Source organism: Galleria mellonella, unplaced genomic scaffold (assembly GCF_026898425.1).
Source record: "Galleria mellonella isolate WM207_F2 unplaced genomic scaffold, CSIRO_AGI_GalMel_v1 utg113, whole genome shotgun sequence".
Lineage (NCBI taxonomy): Eukaryota > Metazoa > Arthropoda > Insecta > Lepidoptera > Pyralidae > Galleria > Galleria mellonella.
In genome coordinates, this window is record NW_026441975.1 from 1,466,219 (window position 1) to 1,488,510 (window position 22,292).

Here is a 22,292-nt window from a genome sequence, read left to right on the forward strand (position 1 = left end):
AAAAGCACATATCATCATGTGCATGCATCAAGTGACAATAATTTTTATTATTTTTATTTTATTATTATTATTTATAATTTTTATTTATTGTGAAGGATTTATTTTTGTTATGAATTTTGCTCCTTATTGATTTGACGTAACTAATCAAAATTTATTTATTTATCTTCGAATTTCCATATTTTTAACTCTATTTTGTATGATTGTAATATCGAAAGAAAGTATCTTTTCCAGTAGTGTTTAAAATCTATGTCGATAACGTGCCATCATAATAATTGTGGTGTCGAAATCACGGCCACGCCTTTTGTGGTTATCTATGCTATGGTGTTGGGCCACGGTGAAATTATTGACTTGAAATGTTAAGCACTATATTTTCATATTGCGTAAGGAAAATTGTTCTTAATTTATAAGCTTTAAGGTTTAATATTATTTGATTAGGTTTTATTTCAGTTACAACCGCAAATAGTGATTGTGATAATGATGATATTATATACAATAAAGTTTGTTTACAAAATTGTTTTAAAATATTTACTGCCAGTTACATTCTTATGATTTATTCCCTTTTTGTTTCATGATATTCTTTTTTTGGAACTCTTTAATATTGTGTATCTTTTATTGGTTATGGACCAATAATCTACTGTATAGTAAATAAATAGTAAACTAATAGTTGTACTGCGTGACTAGGGTCCTTTTGTATCTCAAACAGTAGGTTGAATCGTTGAATTAATGTGTCAAAAGCTAACAAACAAATGAATTCACTTTCACTTTTATAATATTAGTATGAAAGTTTAGTTTAGTTACCAGAGGGAGACTTTGTATAAAAGTCGTCTGCTTGGGCACCTCTGTCCCATTCGTGTTTCTACTGTGAAGCAGTTGTATTTGCATAGTATGTGTTTCGGTTTAAAGGGTGAGATATGACAGTGAATTTACAGGGTACAGAGGAATAACACCTGAGCCCTCAGGAATGGCAACGCATGGGCGAAACAGTAGTCTTTGTTCTGTTCATGAAAGTGCTTATGTCTATAGGCGACGGTTTCCACTTTTCATCAGTTGGGCTGTCAGCGTGTTTGCTATTCTAAGTTGCATAATTAAAAAGATTAATAATATTAGTAACGAGTGCTTATAAGGCACTGAGAGGTAATAAACAAAATTGCCAATATTTTGCCGACCATAGAGGGATCAACATGTTCAAAAGTTGCTTCAAAGTTTTGGTGTCAGTCAGATTTAATCCCACACAGAAACTATATTATATATAGTCTCTCGAACCTTCAGACAATTATTTAAATATCGTCACAAAATTATTAACATTATATTTAAAACAATCAAATATTGTGTAAACAGTTTACAAAATTATCCGAACAATTTTGTGTTACACAAACTATCCGCAACTAGGTATTATTTAAAATTGCCATAAAGAATTTCGTAGAAATGCGGTTAAAAAAGTTTTCAAGGATGTATGCGATTGCATGTAAATTATAGTTATTAATTGCTTACGTCAATAATAAAATGTTACTACAGGTATATAAAAGCCTTTTTATTTTTATCCTTTTGAGTTCAAAATTTTTTTCTAGGTTACACTTTTGTAACGCAGAAAAGAAAAATGAAATCAAAAAGTATAATTATACATATGAAAAGAACATTAGAATATAGGTAAAATGTATTTAGAGAGATTTGATTACATACTAAGCCTAGCCTCATCATGGATCCGATAGGTAGTTTTTATCATAGGAATTTCGATAAAAATTATAAAATACATATTTTTTTCTATTAAACTTCTATTTTATAAAGATATTAAATTCTGAAAAATATTTTGTTAGGTATGTAAAGATATTTGGATGTTTTTTTTTGTATTTTATCGCTTAAATTCCTGCACAGATTTAAATTTGGCTAGTAGACAGTATTCTGGATCACACAGGATAATATTTAGTCTAATTCACGTCAGTTTACAATTAGTATACTTTATCATTTTGACTAACAAGTAAAGCTATAGCGTAAATTTCAATACTTATTGCATAACAAATTTATGGCTCGTGGCAACTATATTGAACGTTTTCAATTAGCGTGTTATCTTGATACATTATTTTTTGTTTTTAATGTCTATCCGTGAAACGATTATAACATGTAGGTGCATATATGATTTATTGGTACTAGGAATATGATGGAATGATTACAGAGTCAGATACTTAGAGAGAAAGTGAATCGATAATCGTGAGCACTTTGAGCTAAGTGGAATCTAGATCATTATGTGTGGTGGTACTTCCGTTACTTTGTTGGCTTTTTAAATATATAAATATATGATGGTTATGCACATATAAATTATGTTGTGTTTTTTAATGGGTGATAATGGAATGGTAACTCCGCCTACGCTATCGGTATACACTAGCGGGCCACCAGAGAGAGATGATAGGTAAGGGTGAAACAAGTCAGTTTGACCATAATGGCGAATTTATACAGAATGTATTAAGATGGTTTCCAGGGGGAACCACGTGGAGGTCGACCTGATAGAGTATATTGCCAGCAATGGGACTGCCAATCCCCATTATTAACAATTCCCTTCTCCCCTGTAATTATGACTCTTAATCAGACATATTATGTAAGTATGTCTAATTAGAGCTAGTTATGCTGAAAAACGCCATATCTTATGCGATGTCCAATTTCGTAAGTAGCTCCAATTATTATATCTAAGCCGTAACCACAAGGAGGGATATACGAGTACTGTACTTATGTCAAATATTTTTTTATCTCATTCACTCATTCAAAAACTATTTATTATGAGTTTCAACAAACTTCTTCAACAAACAAAATCACAATATTATTGAATTACGTTTTAATATTAAGAAAAAGTATAGTTGTACATTTAAATAAATACACATAATGTTAACAAAGATTTAAAAGGGAATGACGATTTAAAAGTGCTTATTAACAAGTCTATTTGAATAAAGATAATTTGAATTTGAATTCGGAAGGAAATGCGTTTTCCCTTTCTTCTTAAGATGCAGTTACCTGTGCCGTAGCCGACCTTCGCCGATGGTTATTGTTCTTCTCTAGCGAACTGGTAACGTTTCTCCTCATAAGCGTATTGTATGCAAGTACTCAATGTTCTGAAATAATTAATATGTATAGTAAAATCTGCATATTTATCGACTAAGAGAAATACGAGAATGTGCCTTATTAATCTGTTACAACTTTATAAAATTGTCGTTTATAATTTCTTTAAAATATAAATAAATATATTCGAGAAGTCACGACTGATTCCTGGGGGCCTACCATGAAATGAAATTCCGAAGTTTCGGACTCAATTTCGTGTTTTCTTTCATATCTAATACGGCCCAGTAAATGGAGCTTAACATTTCGTTCGTCACAAATTCTACCATAAAAGTCCAAAGGAATAATGTTTTAATATTTTTAATGTTTTTAAACGGTAAGTATTATGTAATTTTAACATCAAATTTGTGTTTCGTTCGGCTTCGAAATTTCGAAAAACATTTCATGGTAGGCCCTCTGATTATTAAGGTTTTTAATAATTGTCACCGTAGTGTTGAATATTTTAATTCAACGTGACAGTGAGTGAGTCAGCTACTACTAACAGAATAATTTAGTTTGTTAACGCTGTTTTCTATCACCGGAGAGTTTAAATAAATACGGAGTGTTTGTTATCGACCACTATATTAGAACTCATGATCTATCGGTTTTGAAAGTCGTGACCCGTGACGACAGTTTCTTCTTTAGTGAATTAGTTATTTATATTGTTTATACATAAAAGCATTTCCATTAACAATTAACTGACCATAGATATACATAACTCAAGTAATGGTTTAACCGTGTCGCTGTTAATGTAACGGAAATATTATCTAGCTACAGCGAGCTGTGAGAAACACAACCTTTGTTTCGTAGATATGTATTAGAAGGTCGACCGAGCTCGGCCTAGACGAATTAATCATTCTATTGATAAAAGTGGTTTTCCTATAATCACCATTTGTGATTACATTTGAAACTGGACACTTAGATCGCTGCTGCATGTCTCATAATTACTATGTGTGACGCTTTTGTTTAAAAATGTCTTTTTAAATGGCTTTAAAAAGGAGAAGATTTTGCGATTCGCCTATATTTTATGTGTTATATTTGCCCATACGGAACCTGTTACGAGATTCTTTGTACATATAATTAATTAACATATTAATTTTCTTCCTTTCTTTATTGTACACAGATATAATAAAACATTTAATTTTGTGACAATTAAATTTTGTGACGATAATATTTTTTATGGGGTACAAAATTTGAGTTCAAATATTTTTAATCTAATATGTCTACGAAATATCCTTTATAAATGCTCTTTATAGTATGATTTGTCAATAATAGTTAATAATAATCAATAATAATAATTACGCATTAATTCACCATTTTTATTGCAAAACTACTTGTTTGACTTATTACAACGGATCCCTCATAGATGCTTCATCATCATCATTATCATATCAGCCGTTAACTGTCCACTGCTGAATATAAGCCTCCTCCATAGTTGATTTGGTAGTAGTTGTCATGCTTGGCAGGCGGTTGGGCAACCGTAGTTAGAATTTGAAGATATTATAAGAGACGCTTTTGCACATCTTTCGAATATGCTTCGCGAACTCCAAATTGTTCAGCGGAACAAACTTTGAGAATATCGACTAGAGTATAGAATAGTACAATAATTGGAGCTAGTTATGCAGAAAATAGCCACGTTATTTACGATGCTCATAAGAGATGACCGTTTTCTGCATAACTAGCTCCAATTATACCTAGTTATTTATGTATAACATGGAATCGCGGTCTTATAAAACGGTGTAAAATTTCATCGTATCCTCATTATAATATAATTCTCGTAAATACAAAGTTTCATTTATTTTGTATTTTATATAGGATGTTTAATATTTTATTATATTGGTGTTCCAGTTCTTCTTAGATAGATGATTTTTTTTAATGGGATATAATGGAATAGTCATCCCGCCTGCGCTAATGGTACCTATATGCTGGCGGGTACTGGTGAACGATGATAGGTGAGAATGAAAAGGTAGGTCAGTTAGCTTATCGTGATGAATATACTTGGAATTCAGCAGGATGGTTTCCAGGAGGGGTCCATCTGGAGATTAATTTGACGGCGTATATTACTAGCAAATAGACTGGTAGTTCGCAGTACTAACAATCCCAGATTGAGGATAGGTAATTAATGGTTGTCTGATACCTTTTTATTTATAATAAACGCCAACTTAGGCATATTTAAGGATCGACTGTCTGGTGCCCATCCCATGGTTCAAACGAAGTTTCTCAAGGATTTGTCTGAGAGTAGTTGAAAGTTCATTTTTAAGAGGTTAGACTCCCCTTGGAAAATAATCTTAAATACGTTAATGAATACCCATAAAAAAGTTACTTTAAAAGGTACAGGCAATGACAGTAGGGACAACTAGCTATACAAGCCTTTTATAATTTTAATAACCCAATTAATCTCCAATGATTATAAACACAGTTAACGAATAATCCCACTGACAACTTTAAATTATACGGCCGCTATACAAATATTAAGTATTTTCATAATAAAAAAAATTGAATGTAAGCTTTCGGTAATCATACATAATAAACATTCAGATTTAAAGCGGTCTGTTTGTCAGTACATTTATTTAATCCAATCAATCATACGAGGCAATTTTTCACCCGACAATTTGATGCCGCTGCTAACAGCTGATTGCTTTTTTTACTCGTATCATATCTATTCGGTCCATAATGTTAGTAATGATTGGTTATGGACTTCCTTGTGATAATGATCACAGATCTCATTTACGAATATCAGTTAAAAACGGTGATGGATTGATTGAAAATTAACGTTCATTTATTAATTTCAAGGAAAAATATATAATTATTTAAACTTAGAGAGGTCATCGTAATTTAACTTACTAGCTTTTATCCGTGGATCTGCCTTTTTTATTTATTTTCCTTTATTTATTTACTCTTTATTTCTGTATTGTACTAATTAAAGAATAATACAAAAAAATATATAAAATATAGAAGGCAATCTTACTCTATGGGCTGAGCGGGATCTGCATGTGTGTTAAATTTTATTCCACACCATTCAGCAGCCCTTTATTAGTCTTTTTTTTGATGGGTGAAAATGGTATGGTATGGTATGGCCTGCGCTAACGAGATACGCTGGCGGAGCACCAGTGAAGGGTGATAGATGAGAATTTATAGATTTCATAATTAACATGTTTGGTTAAAATATCAATTATGCAATCCCTTTCCCCCCGCTCTTTAGGTTATAAAAATGCTTTATAAATTTTACTTGCAGCTTTAAAAATATCAATGGCAATAGGTACTAATAATAATATACCTTGCTATTGTGACTATAGTATGTTGTATAATTATGTTTAATGCATTTGAATGAATGAATGAATGAATGAGTATACTTTACGAGTTACCTTTAATACATTCGTCTCAAAATGGGGATCTTTAATCATGAATTTAGGGGGGAAAGGGATTGTTAGTAATGGAGTCTAATAGCCTCATTACTGGCAATATACCCTCTCAGGTTGACCTCCACGCGGTTCCCCCTGGAAAACATCATGTTTAATTCTTGTCGAATTCATCATGGTGGGCCAACTAACCTGCATTCATTCTCACCCATCATCTTCCACTGGTGCCTCGTCGATGTATACCAATAACGCGGGCGGGGTTACATTAAAAAAAATCACGAATTCATGATCTTTTTTTTTATTGTAAGGAAATTAAGATTATTTAAAAGAAATTCTTTGTTTTATTTTAGTGCCTATACAGGTGTCTGATGACATCCAATGACTAAAGTTGTTGAAACATTTCAATAAATCCACTCTAAGTGCGTATGATCACCATAATCGCTCCACTTGGCGCCTGTTTTCGAGCATTAATCATCGACAGCGTGTACTCGTATATGAATGAGTGTCGTTACAAGTGGGCGGTCTGAGGTAATGGAATGCGTTCTGTTCATTTGATTGACATCTACACGACACATTATTGTCGTGGTCTACTTCATGTTTGGTTTTGAATATTAATTATATCTTAACTAATATTCTAAATGAGAAAGTGTGTCTATTTTGTGTATGTTTGAGCAGGCAATTGTATATAAAGACGTTTCTTGTTTGTCCGATATCGTCGTATGTCCACCGTATGTCTGCGGCACGTTATCGTTGAAGTAAAATTAATAGCGTATTCTATATTTATTTATTCATTAAAAATAATTACAACATTATAACAGCAAAAGCCAAATCAATATTATAAATCTAGTGTGCTAACATACAAAATTATAATAAAAATATTTAAGCGATATTCTATATTTATTTATTCTAATAAATATAAAAATAATTATATTAATTAGAGTAGTAGTATTGGCCTCTCCTAGTTTATTCCCGCAACTTCTTCCATGTTCTCACACGCTTGAGCCTAAATAGTCGCGTACAGTGCGGTTTTTAAGGAATTTTCTCTCGCTAACGCTCAGGCTGTGGAATAAGCTCCCTGCGGATGTTTTCCCTAGAGACTACTGTATAGGATTCTTCAAAATGGTATATTAAGATTTCTTCAGGATCGGCAATGCGTACGTGAGACCCCTAGTGTTGCAAGCGTCCATTGGCGACAGTGACCGTTTACTATCAGACGGGTTGTATGCTTGTTTGCTGCCTTTGGGCTATAAAAAAAAAATTGACTGGGATATGTTGATCGGCAAGGATAAAAAGTGTCTTCTTTATCGCAAATAATATGAGAATTCAAAACATGACGTTTGATTCAGCCATTTAGGTACTAAGAGTACTAGAGAGGTAATCAAAAAACAAATTTATTTTTACAATAATTATTATAAGGGATGGTGACGATAAAATCGTGTCGCTCTATGTCGTGCTGCGGTAAATTATAAAAGTCGCCAATAGCGACAAGAAATTGAAAGATTGTTTACGAGGAACTTCATTATGAAATAAGTGGATTTCTTAGTACAATGCCGGATTTATAGGCCAATAAGGAAAGGAAAGCCGTATTTCTCGTTGTATTTAGTAATGTAGACTGTGTCTAGTTTTCAAGGTTTAATGTACCCATAGAAAGCATGTCCATATCGTAATTATTACGGTTCATCATAGTCACAGGAAATTTAGATTCTGTATAAAGTCGCTTATGTCTCACACACCTCTATCTCACTCGTGTTACTGTCAGCAAGTTGCTGCGCTTGCATGGCTATGGACATGGGGCACCATGAGTATTAACCACAGTGTACTCTGATGATGTTCATATCTTTAAACGACGAATGCCACTTCTTTCAAGTATTATATAATAGACTGTATTTCTAAATATTTTACTGAACTAGATGTTATCTTGCGGAAAAACATATCACTGGTTTGATTAGAATTGTTTTGTTTAATTCCGCTATCATTAGTATGCATGTATTGGCAATAATACTCATTAATTATTTCTGGTAGTAATTATATGAGTGTTGGTAGTCACACACATACTAATGGTAGCGGAATTAAACAAAATAATTATAATCAAATAATCAGTGATTGTTTTTCTAAGTCGTATAAAAAATTATCTTCCATTTCTTAGAGTACCTACCTTTTTTATGTAGAGAGAAAGTGATATCGAAATATCGCGCCTAACGTGAATTTCGTTATCAATGTTATCTTGATTGAAAGGTTTTCTTTTTTGTCATTTCTATTAATGATACTTAATAGTGTCTGTGATAATATATTCAGAAAAATTCCTAACTTGTTTTGAATTATTCGCTTTTCATATTAAATTATATACCTAGTGCAGGATTGATAATAGAATTTATTTAAATTTATAATTATTATTGCGTAATTTCAAAAGTATTTTTCAGGATTAATGATAATTATTATATAACTATATTTTACTTTGTAAACTTTAAACTACGGTATTAGCTGTGGGGTTTATTTTATTTTACAAAGGATTCACAAAATAAAAAATATGTCATCATTATCTAGATATATTTAAAATTTTTACGAATAATTGTATTAAGTACATTTAAGTACAGTTTACATCGTCATTGTTAAACCGAAATCAGTTTCGACAATAAAAGTAACTTTTATTGACCTTCTTTCCTTTTTGTTGCAGGTTAGTTCAACAAACACCGTTTCGTATTCCAATGGCATCTGTAAATAAAAATAAACGATCATCGAAGGCAAGTACGGTACGGTAAGTGACGACGGTGGTTTTCTACGACTATTCTCTCTGACATACCGTGACATCGCTACCTACTTCGGTTCAGAAGCGACCGTTCGGAAATGCACCAGTGGTTCTACCGGTGCTTGCGGCTTGCCCGCGCAGTCACCTGCTGTTTATCTCGGTCGAAGCACGCGTCTAACCGCGACATGACTTCGACTTTGAACGCGCCTCCGTTCGAAATTCGAATGAATTAACCGCGAAAATTTTGTATGTTTTTTTTTTCTGTGGAACTGATGTGTGGCCAGTGTTGAATGTGCACGTGTTATCTTCTTGAGGCCGTTTGGATTTAAATTGTAATTAAGTTAACAAATGCGGGTATAACATTTAAAAAATAATTTAATAAGTAACCTAGATTATCTATGGTTTAATATGTATTATAAATTAGGTAAATTATTTTATCTGTGGTCACATTTATTGATTTGATATTTTACTAGTTATTACTATTTATTTCTTTTTAATTTTAAACAAAACTGATTCGCTAATTATGGTAACATTGTATTCTAAAATAAATGGCTGTATCTAGTACCCTCATTCATTTGCATGGTGTCAATTGTGTTCGCTTGGATAACTGATCATTAAACATGAAATAATAATTAATATTCTAGTGTTGCGATAATTAGTCTGATTCGTTACGACATTGTATAATTATGCTCTTTGTTACTCTATGGAAGTTCTAGTTTCAAAATTAAATTTACTAGTGATCGAAATTGTTCCTTTTTGAAAATATTTAAACATTATGATGGTATGTGGGTAAATATGTTCTTTTGATTAAATATTTTTTATTATTTACAAACTATTTTTATAATTATTTATATATTGACTTTTTATGAGTTCCCATATATCTGTGTGTAGATACCTACGTGGAAAAGACTAGAAATCTTCCGATGATAAAATATAAACATATGCTCAGGTTGATGTTGTCTTATCATTTAGATGTACGAGCGAGATAAGATAGTGATAGAATTGAGATGGATCTTGTAAAAAATCAACATATTAAAATTTACATGCACATAATATATAAAATAGAATAATAATATTAATGTACTAGACAGAGTGAAAGAGTACAGTTCACCCTAACCTTTTGTCTAAGTTATTTCATTGCGACAGACCAAACGTAGCAATAGCGCGTATGTAAGTGAGGGTTATTGTACACACGAATACTAGATTGCATTCATGCATGGATGCTCTACCTAAATTGCAATATTTTGACATAAAGTTCACTTGGTTTATTTTATATGTATGTGCAGATTATCATGGAAAAAAAATAAGTCCACAATAATGTTTTAAAAATGTACATGGCCTATATATTTTATTGTAGTAGTAAAATAAGTATGTACGTTATTTAAGCTTAGTTCAGGTATTAAATTCGAAAGAACTAAATTTTTCGTAATGTTAAAGAAAAGAGCAATGCTTTTAAGTAAGAGTAATATGTATGTACTTGTATGTATGTACTAATAATTATAAATAGATTTTTTGGCGTCAGCCTAATGGGTCGAAGGATTTGAATAGCTAGGTGACTTTCCTCTAAATTAGATTACTATCTATCGACGCGCAACAAGGACTGTTTAGATATCATAGTATACCTAATATGTCTACAATAAAGATATATAGAAATAAAACATGATTCGGTGAGGGCACTACCGCTACGTTCGTAAGTTCGTATACAAAAACTTTATTTTTAAACCTTATTTTTTTATATAATACTGCTTAAGTTAAGAAATTACCAAGCTTAGTAAATAAGATATTACAATTAAGGTATTTTGTATATATTTTTTAATTGTTATGTTGTTTTTTTATACTAAAATTCTGAACACAAAATTAACCTGCGTCATTAAAAATGATGAAATGCTTCTATATAAATAGGTCGCTATTTATCTATTTAGTTTTAATATATACATTGATTGTAGTGATTGGTATATATGCATTGACTTTGCCCAAGTGAATTACGATAAAATTCTTTCTACATTGATCCTAGAACATATATAATACTAGAACATAGTTATCCTGTATACCAAATTTCATTCGAATCCTTTGTGTGATTGAGTAACAATTATACAGACATGTTAACAAACTTTCACAAGTAGTATAAGTGCGTTATTTTGCACTTTATATTGGTTTATTTCGTATTATGAAATCAATATTGATATTAATGTAATAATGTTGTTTTTAAACAGACAACACCTACTTTTACGAATTTGCATGAAGCTAATTAACCTTGTCTAGATTGACCGATATATCTATTACAAATTGTACCAAACAGTACCAAAAAAACATCCGTAACATGATAAAAATTACATAATTAATTTATAGATTTTTTTTCATAATACGTTAAATCATTTAGTGATTAATTTCTTAATTAATTATATAAGTTCACCTAGTTATTCAAATTCGAATCTAAAAGTTTAAAAATACGACCTAGTTGTTACGATAAAATATGTATAATCATCAATTATTTAATATTGGTGTAATAGGTACAAAATACTTCTGTTGTAACTAATGTATACATACGAGATCAACACGGGAATAAATTTTATTGAATTCAAAAGCGGTTTAGAATCAGAGTAGATTAAGTAACACAGAAAAAAGTACTGGAAAATTGTATTGAAATATATTTTTGAATGCATTCACCGTAATTTTAAGAAGAACTTTGCAGACATTAACCATGTGTGATGTCAGAAGTTATTATCATCATAAATCATTACACATATTTAGTGTCTGTAAGAATTTCAGAAGTTATATTTAAAAAAAAAATCTGAACTTTTAAGTATTAAATATGTATATGAAATTAATAAGTATATAAAAACAAAATGACTTACTTTTTCTCTACATACGATGCTATGATTTTGCACGAGTTATTTCTAATGATAGCTAACCTCTTTACTCATAAAATCGATTTTAAAATAATATGTTATATTATTGTTTAAACATTTTTATATATTTTTCTTCATGTAGGTAGAACATTTGTAGTGTAATGTTAGAATAATATGCGTGTAGGGTGAATAATAAAATTAATTTTTCAGTCCAGTTTACGGACTTTAACTAAACAAATTTAATCGAAACAAATATGTATAGAAATTTATCAAGAGAAATTATAATTATATAGGGCAATATTAACAGTCAGTTTTTATATGAATAGAAACTTCGTCAGTTTGAATCGAAATTAATTTTTTATAATTAACCTTAATCTTTGTACGTAGACGCTTTTCATTTGCTTTAAGCAAAAAATGGTAATGGAAAGTATACATGTATTTCATATACCTACTTAAGTCTATAGCATGTTCGGTATTATTAAAATCAACAGATAAATAAATAGCTTGTAATCCTGGCACACACATAAAAATAAAAAAAAAAGAAAACTGCACAAAAAAGAACATAAATAAGTAATAAAACTGATATCGTCTGTATATTGCTTAGTTATTAATCACTCGATAAAATGTCAATATATATATATATATATATATATATATATATATATATATATATATATATATATATATATATATATATATATATATATATATATATATATATATATATATATATATATATATATAGCTTAACTATATATATACATTATGTCTTGGTCAATATAAGGAAGGGTACATTAATGAAGACGTTTAAGAACAAGTATGGCCGGCAAAACAAAATTCTCGCGCGCATCCATACTGGGCGATGGTGAAAGTGAACTTCAAACAAGTTAGTTAATTAACGTACCGAGGAAATGAGTTAACTTGCATATTGCTGACGTACAATTATACCCACGTAAACTGTGTACTTAAATTCAAAATTAATAGTCCATTAAGACACTGCTTTGTCTAAAAAAGATATTTAGTATAATAGTCTTTGGTGTGGATCCGTGACGTTACTTAGAGCGGAAACTGCGCTACTGCAATATACCAGAATTATTCTGTAACAACTTACGAGTATGCTAAGTGAGGAATCTATTGTCTCTTAAGTGCTATGTAATTTATGTTTTTAAGCGAAAAAGGAGGAGATTCTCAATTCGTTTGTATTTTTATGTGTACGTTAAACGACATCATCGCTCTATTTAGATCAATTTTACACTTTAAATAAAGTTTACTTCTGTACCAATTTATGTCACGATTGAATTTTTTAATTAATTACAAAAACCTTTAAATATACTTTATGTCGTTACTTTTAAAAATTTTTTCTTTCTTTTTTTTTCTGACGATATAGCATTAGATATATTGTCCATCGAGTACCCGTTAAAATTAGCAATTGCATCGTAGAAAACGACATTAAACGAAACATTGTGTAAGCTGTAAATACGTGGATCATTCATAGAATTTTATTGTGGTGAAAGCTAGCTACGTCCCAATACACAATAGTATTAATTTAAAAATGCTTTTGCCAAAAGCCATGAAATTGCTCATCTGTGCTCATTGGTAATGGGGTCCTTTCATATTGATCAGGGTTATCAGATGCCGTCTTTTTTTTCTCAATTTGAAATTAAAATACTAAGATTTTGTACAGTCGAGTCTATTTTAACACATTTCACAAAGTAAACATTACTATTACATAAAAAACACCACTGACAATATTAATGTAATTTTATTACATATGAGTATAGATGTGCCAAAACTTAATTATCCAAAATTCGTTATGGCAATTTTTTCACCAATTATTTATTCAATTTCTCCAATAGATAAACTTTTACCTAGGATTGCGAAAAGAATACCCAATCAGACAACACTGATATCGAGATCACTCTCGTTTTTAATGGAATGTGTAAAAAAAACGGTGACGTGCCTGCTCAAGCGATTGTAGTGGCGATGCAAATGAATATCTCTGGCCATTGTATAAGAATACATTCTTTACACTCTGCCAGAGGCGTCTATTGATCTATTTAATGAAATATTTTGTAACACCGATAACAATCTGAATGCTTCTACTTTTTTTTTTAAAGTTATACACATTGATCTGTTATCTAACAGTGGTAATGAAAGCAGTTTGTATTGTTCGTACAGATGTTTGTTAAGTTGGACATGTACATACATATGTATTTGTGTAGAATTATATTTTAAAAAATAACTAAAGACGGTCTTTGATGATGTTACTTATATAGCCTTTTGAAATTGCATTATCAACAAGATAGTATTTGACGTTTTTATACCTACATATGTTTAATATTATCTTCCCATCTTATTCGAAATTTAAAACGTTTACCATCGACGATTTACACTTTTTGTTGATAGGTCACATAAGACAAGTTTTTTAAAAGTCTTTGTCTGCGTGACCGGAATAAAAATAACCTATGGCCTTTTTCCTACCATATACCCACTACATCTATGCCTTTTACAATGATTGCTTGAGCCATTAAAGCACGAACAAGTAACAAACAATCTAACAAATGAACATACAAATTCACTTCACATTTGGAATTTTAGTAAGAATCCTTTCCAGTGGATGTCGTAAAAGGCGACTAAGGGAACTTAATGATCGAAAGATGGATAGCAGCGTTCTTATTTGAATATCACAAAAACTTAACTGCGGTTGCCAACCAGCCTGCCAAGCTTGGCAACTACAGGCAAAACCCCCAACAGTGGGAGGCCTCTGTTCAGCAGTGGACAGTTAACGGCTGATATGATGATGATGATTACCTATATAATGATATCAACATATGTATGAAAATAAATATTGGCAATTACTAAGTTTTGATTTAACATACTTTTAGTTTTTAGTTAATCCTTTCAGAAAACAATTTTCCGATTAAAATGATTAAAATTTTATAAAATTACTATCCTTAATTTTAAAAATGTCTCGATGTGTTTCATCGGTTTTTCAATGGTAGTTTTGTATGGTGTCTGCCATGATTATTCTAGTGATTGTCCAAAGAATTGTATTTGCGGAAATCCGTTTGAAAAACCTTTGTATAACCTTGACATTACTTGGCATTTTCGTATCTTTATCGACTGTAAAAGATGTCAAATTTCTGTAAAAGTCTGTCATGAATATTGTAATTCCTAAATGTGTAAAACTCGTATTTCTCATAACACAGCATATAGCATTGTGTATAAGCTAACTTAGAGAACAGGCAATTGGTGTAGATGTGTTGCTCTCGTCTTTACTAATATTATAAAAGGAAATTGAGTTTGTTTACTTGTTACCCTATAGCGCTTAATCAATCTATGAAATTTGATTCACACGTATTTGGAATTCAGAAGGATAGATAGGCTACATTTTATTTCGGTCAGTAAATATATCCTGGTCACACGGACGAAGTCGCGGGTAAAAGTTAATTATTATTATAATTATATATGATTGTTACAGTAATTATTTTGTAAGTACGGTATTTTAAAACTCTTGTGTGAAGGTTCATAGCGTCGATTTATTTTTGTCACCATAGTATGTTTATTTTATATAGATTCTTCTGCGGATATCCTCATTTCGAATTCTATTACGCAACAAAATACCGACTATAGCCCTCTTCATAGCTTCGTTGATCAAGTTAAAACTTTTGCATACGGCTAATAGTGTAGGAGTAGGAAAATGTTTTAGCGTTATATACTTTACTTGATTCTTAAGTATATTCTTTATTGTATTCAGAATCTATATATAAATGTATATAAAATAGTAAAAAATGAAATTAAGACAATGTGATCAAAGGTGAGCTTATTTTTAGTCAGTTTAATACAGTGGTACAGGAGTAGGTTTTTTTATAGTTAGAGTAATCTTTAACCGACGTCAATAAGAAGGATATTCTTAATTCGGTTTCTTTTTAAAGTTTGTTACCTCATAACTTTGTCAGTTACAAACTGGTTTGGAAAATTCTTTTTTGTCTTTATATGTCACCACCAGATTAGTCCCATAGAAATTTTATCAAAATTGGTTCAATCGTTTAGTTGTGAAATAAAAAAAACTGGTTTTGTTACAATTAATGTTGATCTTTTTTATGGAACACAATCTTAAATTTTATTCTGTCTATCTATACATCATTTTCTTACACTATATAATATTTTCTTTGATTTATAAACTCTTAAATCCTAAGTGATAATTTTATTTCATTTCATTTCATTTCAGTAAAGATTAATTGATCAACATTTCACTTGGTTACAGTTTCGTAACCTTTCATCAATATTCATTATAGTGAGGTAACTAATTGTCGTTTCCGAGCCGTAACACCTTGAATATGCAAAACGTATAATGGGCGAATTATTTTTAGATACCACATTCTTTTTATCATTGGATTATTTTTATTTATGTTCATGTAATTGAGAAGTAAAAGAATGAGAGTCTCCTATCAAATGACTCCAGAAAAAAGGTCTATGATTTGATTGTATATTTTAAATTTTATTTTAAGTATATATATCGCGTTATTTTTTATCTTAAATATCCATCTAATTTGTTATATTATAAATAGTCAAAATTAATTGGAATACGTATTGCAACTTTATTTTGTAACTTCATTTCGTAATTTTCATTATGCTATTAATTGGTGCTGGACAGACAGATTCTTTTGATTGTTATCAACTTAACAAGGCGTTGATAGGTTTTGTTACACGTAGTTTAATTATAGCCTGTGACTTTGCTCACGTGAATTGCTATCAAAGTGTCATATACGTTAATCTAAGATTGATATCAAAGCTTAGTCATATAGGTGATTGGGTAACAGATCTACGAACACCGTAATATCCAAACACGTTTACCTTTATAATACTTATTGTAGGATTTTGTATTGATGTCGTCCTTACTTGCATTTCGAGGATTTTTTACGACCTTTTTTTTTAATATAGCACGACATTTGACCACACCATCTTGAGCGAACAAAGACTATATGGTCCATAAATACGACCAATCGAAAAAAGATTTACTCTTAACGGTTGACAGCATTATGCAGGCTCACTAAGTGCTTTTTTCATTTCTTTTTTTTTTATTTTATACACGATATTCCTTTTATTCTGTTTTTATTTTATTAATAAAATGTCTAGTTATAATGTAAAGTAACAAATATAATTTACTATGTTCTTAGTTCGTAAGGCCTTGAAGATAATGAGCGCACATTGTTAAACAGTTTTACAAAGACATGTAAAATTAATTGCAAAATGTTCAGTGATATAATGTGAATTGAAAGGAAGTGAATACGAGGACTATCACAATGTGCAGCAAGGATCAAATTAATCACATCCTCGGAAAGATCAATGTGGTAAGTGGATTTTATAATAATTTATAAAATATGTATTTCTTCTGTAGTATTAAAAGTCCTACTATCGTCTCTATATTCTACTATTACTTATGACACATGTTTTAGTTTTTTTCAATAGGAATTATTAAAAATGTAACTAAACAAATAATTGTCAGTTGAAGTTAAAACTCCAATAGTGTAAATACAAAATCAATTAATTGATTTTTAGATTTGTCACTAAATTAATTTAGATAGGGTTTTTGTAATAATATCGATGTAAGAAAGAGGTTGTACACACCTACAGCTCAATTAATTAGAAAAATAAATACTTTTGTCTTGTCACTAAAATAATCTCTGTAACATTGTATGTAATAAAATATTTAAATATAAAATAACATTATTGGTCTCCGGTAAAACTCCACATCCATCAATCGACAACATTTTTTATTATGTGTTCGGTAAGAAAATTAAAACAGCCTATAGTATGGTTGTCTGATAGAGAAGGCTATAAACTATTAAGAGAATTCATATGCATGTTACTAAAGTTTGGAAATACCAGTACCGCACTTTGGTATGATTAGGTATAAACGCTTTTAAGTACGTACTGTACAATTTTTATACTACATAAAAGAATAAATATATATACATCAATCAAATGTAATAAATGTGATTTTTATGCATTTTATAGTGCGCAAAAGAGTAAATAAATACTTGTCAATCAAACGTGTTTATATATGTGACTTTTATATAGCATAAGGTGTATAAATGTTTTTATTTATAATTCATATTGCCTCTCGCATGTTACGTTCTCCACAACAACAACAGTTCACAAATACTTCTGTCTTCAACATCAGGGATTATGGTCGTGAGCATATTTATATATTTTTTTATTCAGTATAACTTCTTACCTATCTTACGTCTTGCGTACGCTATACATCATTTTTATTGTTTTAATATTTAATCTGTAATCGTGTAGCGTTAATTCTCGATTGTGAATAAAAAAAGTGAAGTGGCTTCCATTCAGGAAACTTTTTATGTTTTTTTTACATTGATGATATTGCGAGTAGATGTTTAATATATCCAAACTGAAGTGATATGTGTTATTAGAGTGGGCTTCGCAGAAAAAAATCACTGAATCATTACAATTCAAAGGATCAACAGAAGAATGCAAAATGAAAATTCATGAAAATTGGTTTAGAATTAATAATAATATAGTGTAATCAATAACACATAAGAAAAATTTCAACAAATTGACCAATTTCTGTAATTTTAAAATTCTTTAATTTTTCTAGAGATAATATCGGATAGTCCAATTAATTGCGTGAAGTAGTCGTAGATTGAATTAACGGGTTACAAGAATAAAAAAAATGTTTTTACAAATAATTGTATTGCTAAGTGTTTTGATATATTATTGTTCAATTAAAGAAAACATTTATTTTTTTTATTATAAAATAAAGGTTCGTCGTGCTTATATGTATGCCAGTGTGGTTGAAATTTAAATTTGGAACACTATAAACAGAACCATTCTGAATTGCCTTTGTGCCATTATTTATAAACATTGTTATGTAAGCATGTTGTAAATTATGAATCACTGTGTATTGAGTTTTTAATTTCCAATCAATAGACTTCGACAGTAAATTAAAAACGATACCTACACTCCATTATGTATTTAATATTTCGTAACATTTAAAAGTTAATTATTTTTGAATACTACAAACAATTAAAATTAGTATTGTGTGTTGTGTAATTTCTATTACATTTGCAAACAGTCTAAGTTTAAATATATTTATTTTTAACATATTTACAAAAAGAGACAGTACTTATTTAGATATTTTATGTTTATCATATATAGGTTAAAAAATTGTAACCTTATTTTGATCATTCCTTTTTTATTTAAAAGGCTATGTGACAAACACGAAACTACGTGTTGATCACATAGTAATTTTGTGAAAATTGGAATCGGTTCGTTTCATAAATTATTTTTTTAAATTATCAGTAATATTTATTGATAGATGAAATATAGGTATAAAATATAAAATAAAATGAATTTCTCACTGTTATAATATGATATGGAGTAGTCATAAGAAAGTTAATTTTTGCAGTGTGAGCTGGTTTTAGCAAACATATTAACAGGTTGCCTTTCGAGAAAAGGAAAGGTCGCCTTTTGTTTTGAATTCAAATATTTTTTATTGTTAAAATATTTGAATTCAAAACGACGATAATTTTAATTCAAGGCGATCTTGCCATCGTCACTCAGATTTTTGTGGTATTTTGCAATATTAGTTACAATAAAGATAAGTCATTGTTAAAGGTTAATGAGCACTTAACTATTTAAATTTAAATCATGCGAATATTTCCACATATTTAGATGCATTTACGATGTATCTGAGTAAGAGATGTTATATGAAATTTTAAATGCACTATCGATAAGCAAGCAACGGCTTGAAATTGAGATTGAAGGCCCGACAGATTTATTTTATTGGACTCTAATGACCGAAACATTTTAACAATTCGTGTGTGATGATGGATTTAAACTAATAGCGAATGCTCTGTCAATATTCTCATAATATTTTGAGTTTTCTTAAATGTGAACATGTACTAAGAATATTTTTTTAAATGGTCCTTTTTTGTTTACTAATAAGTAATGTGTTAATTTCCATAACTATGATGTACAAAATTGTAGTATTTTAAAGTCAATTATCTCAGCTCCGATGTCATTTATGGCAAAAGTTAGCTAAGTTACAAATAATAATAAAATTAATAATGACCGCCATAAAAAAGAAAAGATGCGACCCTTTGAGATATATATTTTTTGCGTTATTTGTTCTAAATTCGTTTCCACTAACGGGATTCCAGTTGGGATGGTTTAGACCTGGCATAGTATATTGTCAGCAATTATGATGTTATTACCAAACCCTTTTCCCCTGTACAGTCTTAGTCTAAATTCACCCTTACGTTGCGGTTGAAACGATTGCGATCATTGTAGCTCGTTACTGTATGTTGTTGATGTGGGTTAGTGGATTCGGGCCTTTATTCAGGGAAGTTCACACGTGTCTATCGCGCTAAATCATTGAGAGTAATAGATTTATGTTTGTGAGAAATAAACATAACAATGTCTGCCTCCTTACCATAATTTATATACATTATAAGCATTGGAAGAACAATTATGCATTACGACATAGTGTATTTGTGCATGCTGCCCTTTGTTTTTCTATATTTTTAATTATATCAGTTATTAAATGTCCATTGCTAAACATAAGCCTGCTCCATAAGGGCGAGTTTTACGCGTGGTCGCCACGTTTGGCAGGCAACCGCAGTTAGGCTTTGGTGATGTTTTTGAAGGGACGCTGCTTCACTTCCCTCAACCATTAATATCCCTTGGTTACGACATTTATGGGAAAGGAAGGGGTGACCCATTTTATTCTAGGACCACAATGGTAACCTAACACGTTTGTACCAACTTACTATTTACTTTATAATAAATTTTCTGTTATCCCACGCCTGTATATATTTAATCATTTAATATAAATTCAACACAGTTTTAAAATATCTTGGTTCAAACGAATGAAAAAATATTTTAATATTGACAGTTATGTACGTATGAAATTATTAGGTAAGGTAGTTAATTTAGCGTGATGATATATAGATAGGTAGTATATATGTATGTAGATTATGAAATTGCTATTTATTATTAAGCGCATGTCAACATAAAACGAAAATAAATAATGCAATTAGGTCATTTATAAGGCAATAAATACACCCATTTAAGTATAGCTAGCAGCATGAAAAAATATGACATACTCATTTGAACTAAAATTAAATTACTGTACCTACTACCATAGCTAAAGGCTATAATAAAGCTAAATTGATACTTGTAGCCAAAAAGATTATTTATTATCTGTAAAAAAAACTGAGTCAATCAAATACGCGTCCTGGCAATGAAATTCCATAAAATTGCGTCAACATATTAGATTACAAAGATACTTGTAGTGGAATGATGAAGATAGTAGTTGCTTACTATTTTTCGATATTGTATAATTTTCTAAATACATTATATACGTCTCCGGTTAATAATCGTGATCATATAATTTCTGTTTTGTCTTATTTTGTTAATATAATAAAATTTAAATTTGACGCTGTTTGCACATGGGAGATACCGAATATTTAATAGATTGATGAGAGCGGTTTTAATATTAAAACAATATTTTTTAAAAATGTTGTCTGTTTTTTTTAATGGATGATAATGGAATGGTAACCCCACCCGCGCTATCGGTATACACCGGCGGGGCACCAGTAAAGAATGATAGGTGAGGATGATATAGGTCAGTTAGCCCATCGTACGAATTCAATAAGAATTGTTCACGATGGTTTCCAGAGGGAACCACGTGGAGGTCGACTTAATAGGGCAAATTGCTAACAATGGGGCTGTCAAACTCCATTGCTAACAATTCCTTTCCCCCCTTAGACATGTTGTCTGTCTCTATGTTTAATACCGGTATCACGCAAAAACTTCTTTACGAAATTACATGCGGTTTTTATAATTGTATATATGAAGGTTTAACTTAAAATCTGGTATATGTTTTATCTTGATATGCCATTTAAAAATGTTCCTATTCCTGATATCCACGAGTATGGAGTAGCAGGTAAAAATCTAGACTTGCATAAACCCATTTTGAAGTGAGTTTGAAAAGTTATTTCAAATTCTTTAACTGAAACACCTCTAGTTTCTTTGATTTTTATTTTTATTCTGAATTTTTATTTACAAATTATTTTGTGATTTATACAGGTTAAGTCCATTGTTAGTTCCATATTAATTGAGTGGCTGATTTGAAGTTGCTTTTTTTTTAAGCGAATTAAAAAACTACTGATTGCGAAGTTAAATCTACTTGTATTATAGACACGCGATTGCGCGTTTTATACAAAT

The 22,292-nt window shown here is 30.2% G+C and overlaps 1 protein-coding gene and 1 long non-coding RNA gene across 11 annotated transcripts in view; one reads left to right on the top strand and one right to left on the bottom strand.

Annotated features, from left to right (window-relative positions):
* The window catches only part of LOC113512967 (disheveled-associated activator of morphogenesis 1), a 115,128-nt gene that overhangs the window by 36,575 nt on the left and 56,261 nt on the right, over window positions 1-22,292 (top strand). The window contains exons 1-2 of one of the 10 annotated variants that reach the window (XM_052892830.1): window positions 9,340-9,432; window positions 17,216-17,389. The exons of 1 other annotated variant lie outside the window; for it this stretch is intronic. In XM_052892830.1, coding sequence (XP_052748790.1) covers window positions 17,342-17,389 — 48 coding nt within the window. In that variant the 5' untranslated portion in view covers window positions 9,340-9,432; window positions 17,216-17,341. Of the gene's footprint in view, window positions 1-9,339; window positions 9,611-17,215; window positions 17,390-22,292 lie in introns of those variants that run through there. 8 more of the 10 variants (XM_031910929.2, XM_031910932.2, XM_026896944.3 and 5 more) reach the window with 8 other exon arrangements.
* On the bottom strand, window positions 2,810-9,345 carry LOC128200202 (uncharacterized). Its single transcript, XR_008252601.1, has 3 exons — window positions 9,241-9,345; window positions 9,094-9,152; window positions 2,810-3,098 (listed from the first exon to the last, which is right to left on the bottom strand). It is a non-coding gene; the product is annotated as an uncharacterized LOC128200202 (long non-coding RNA).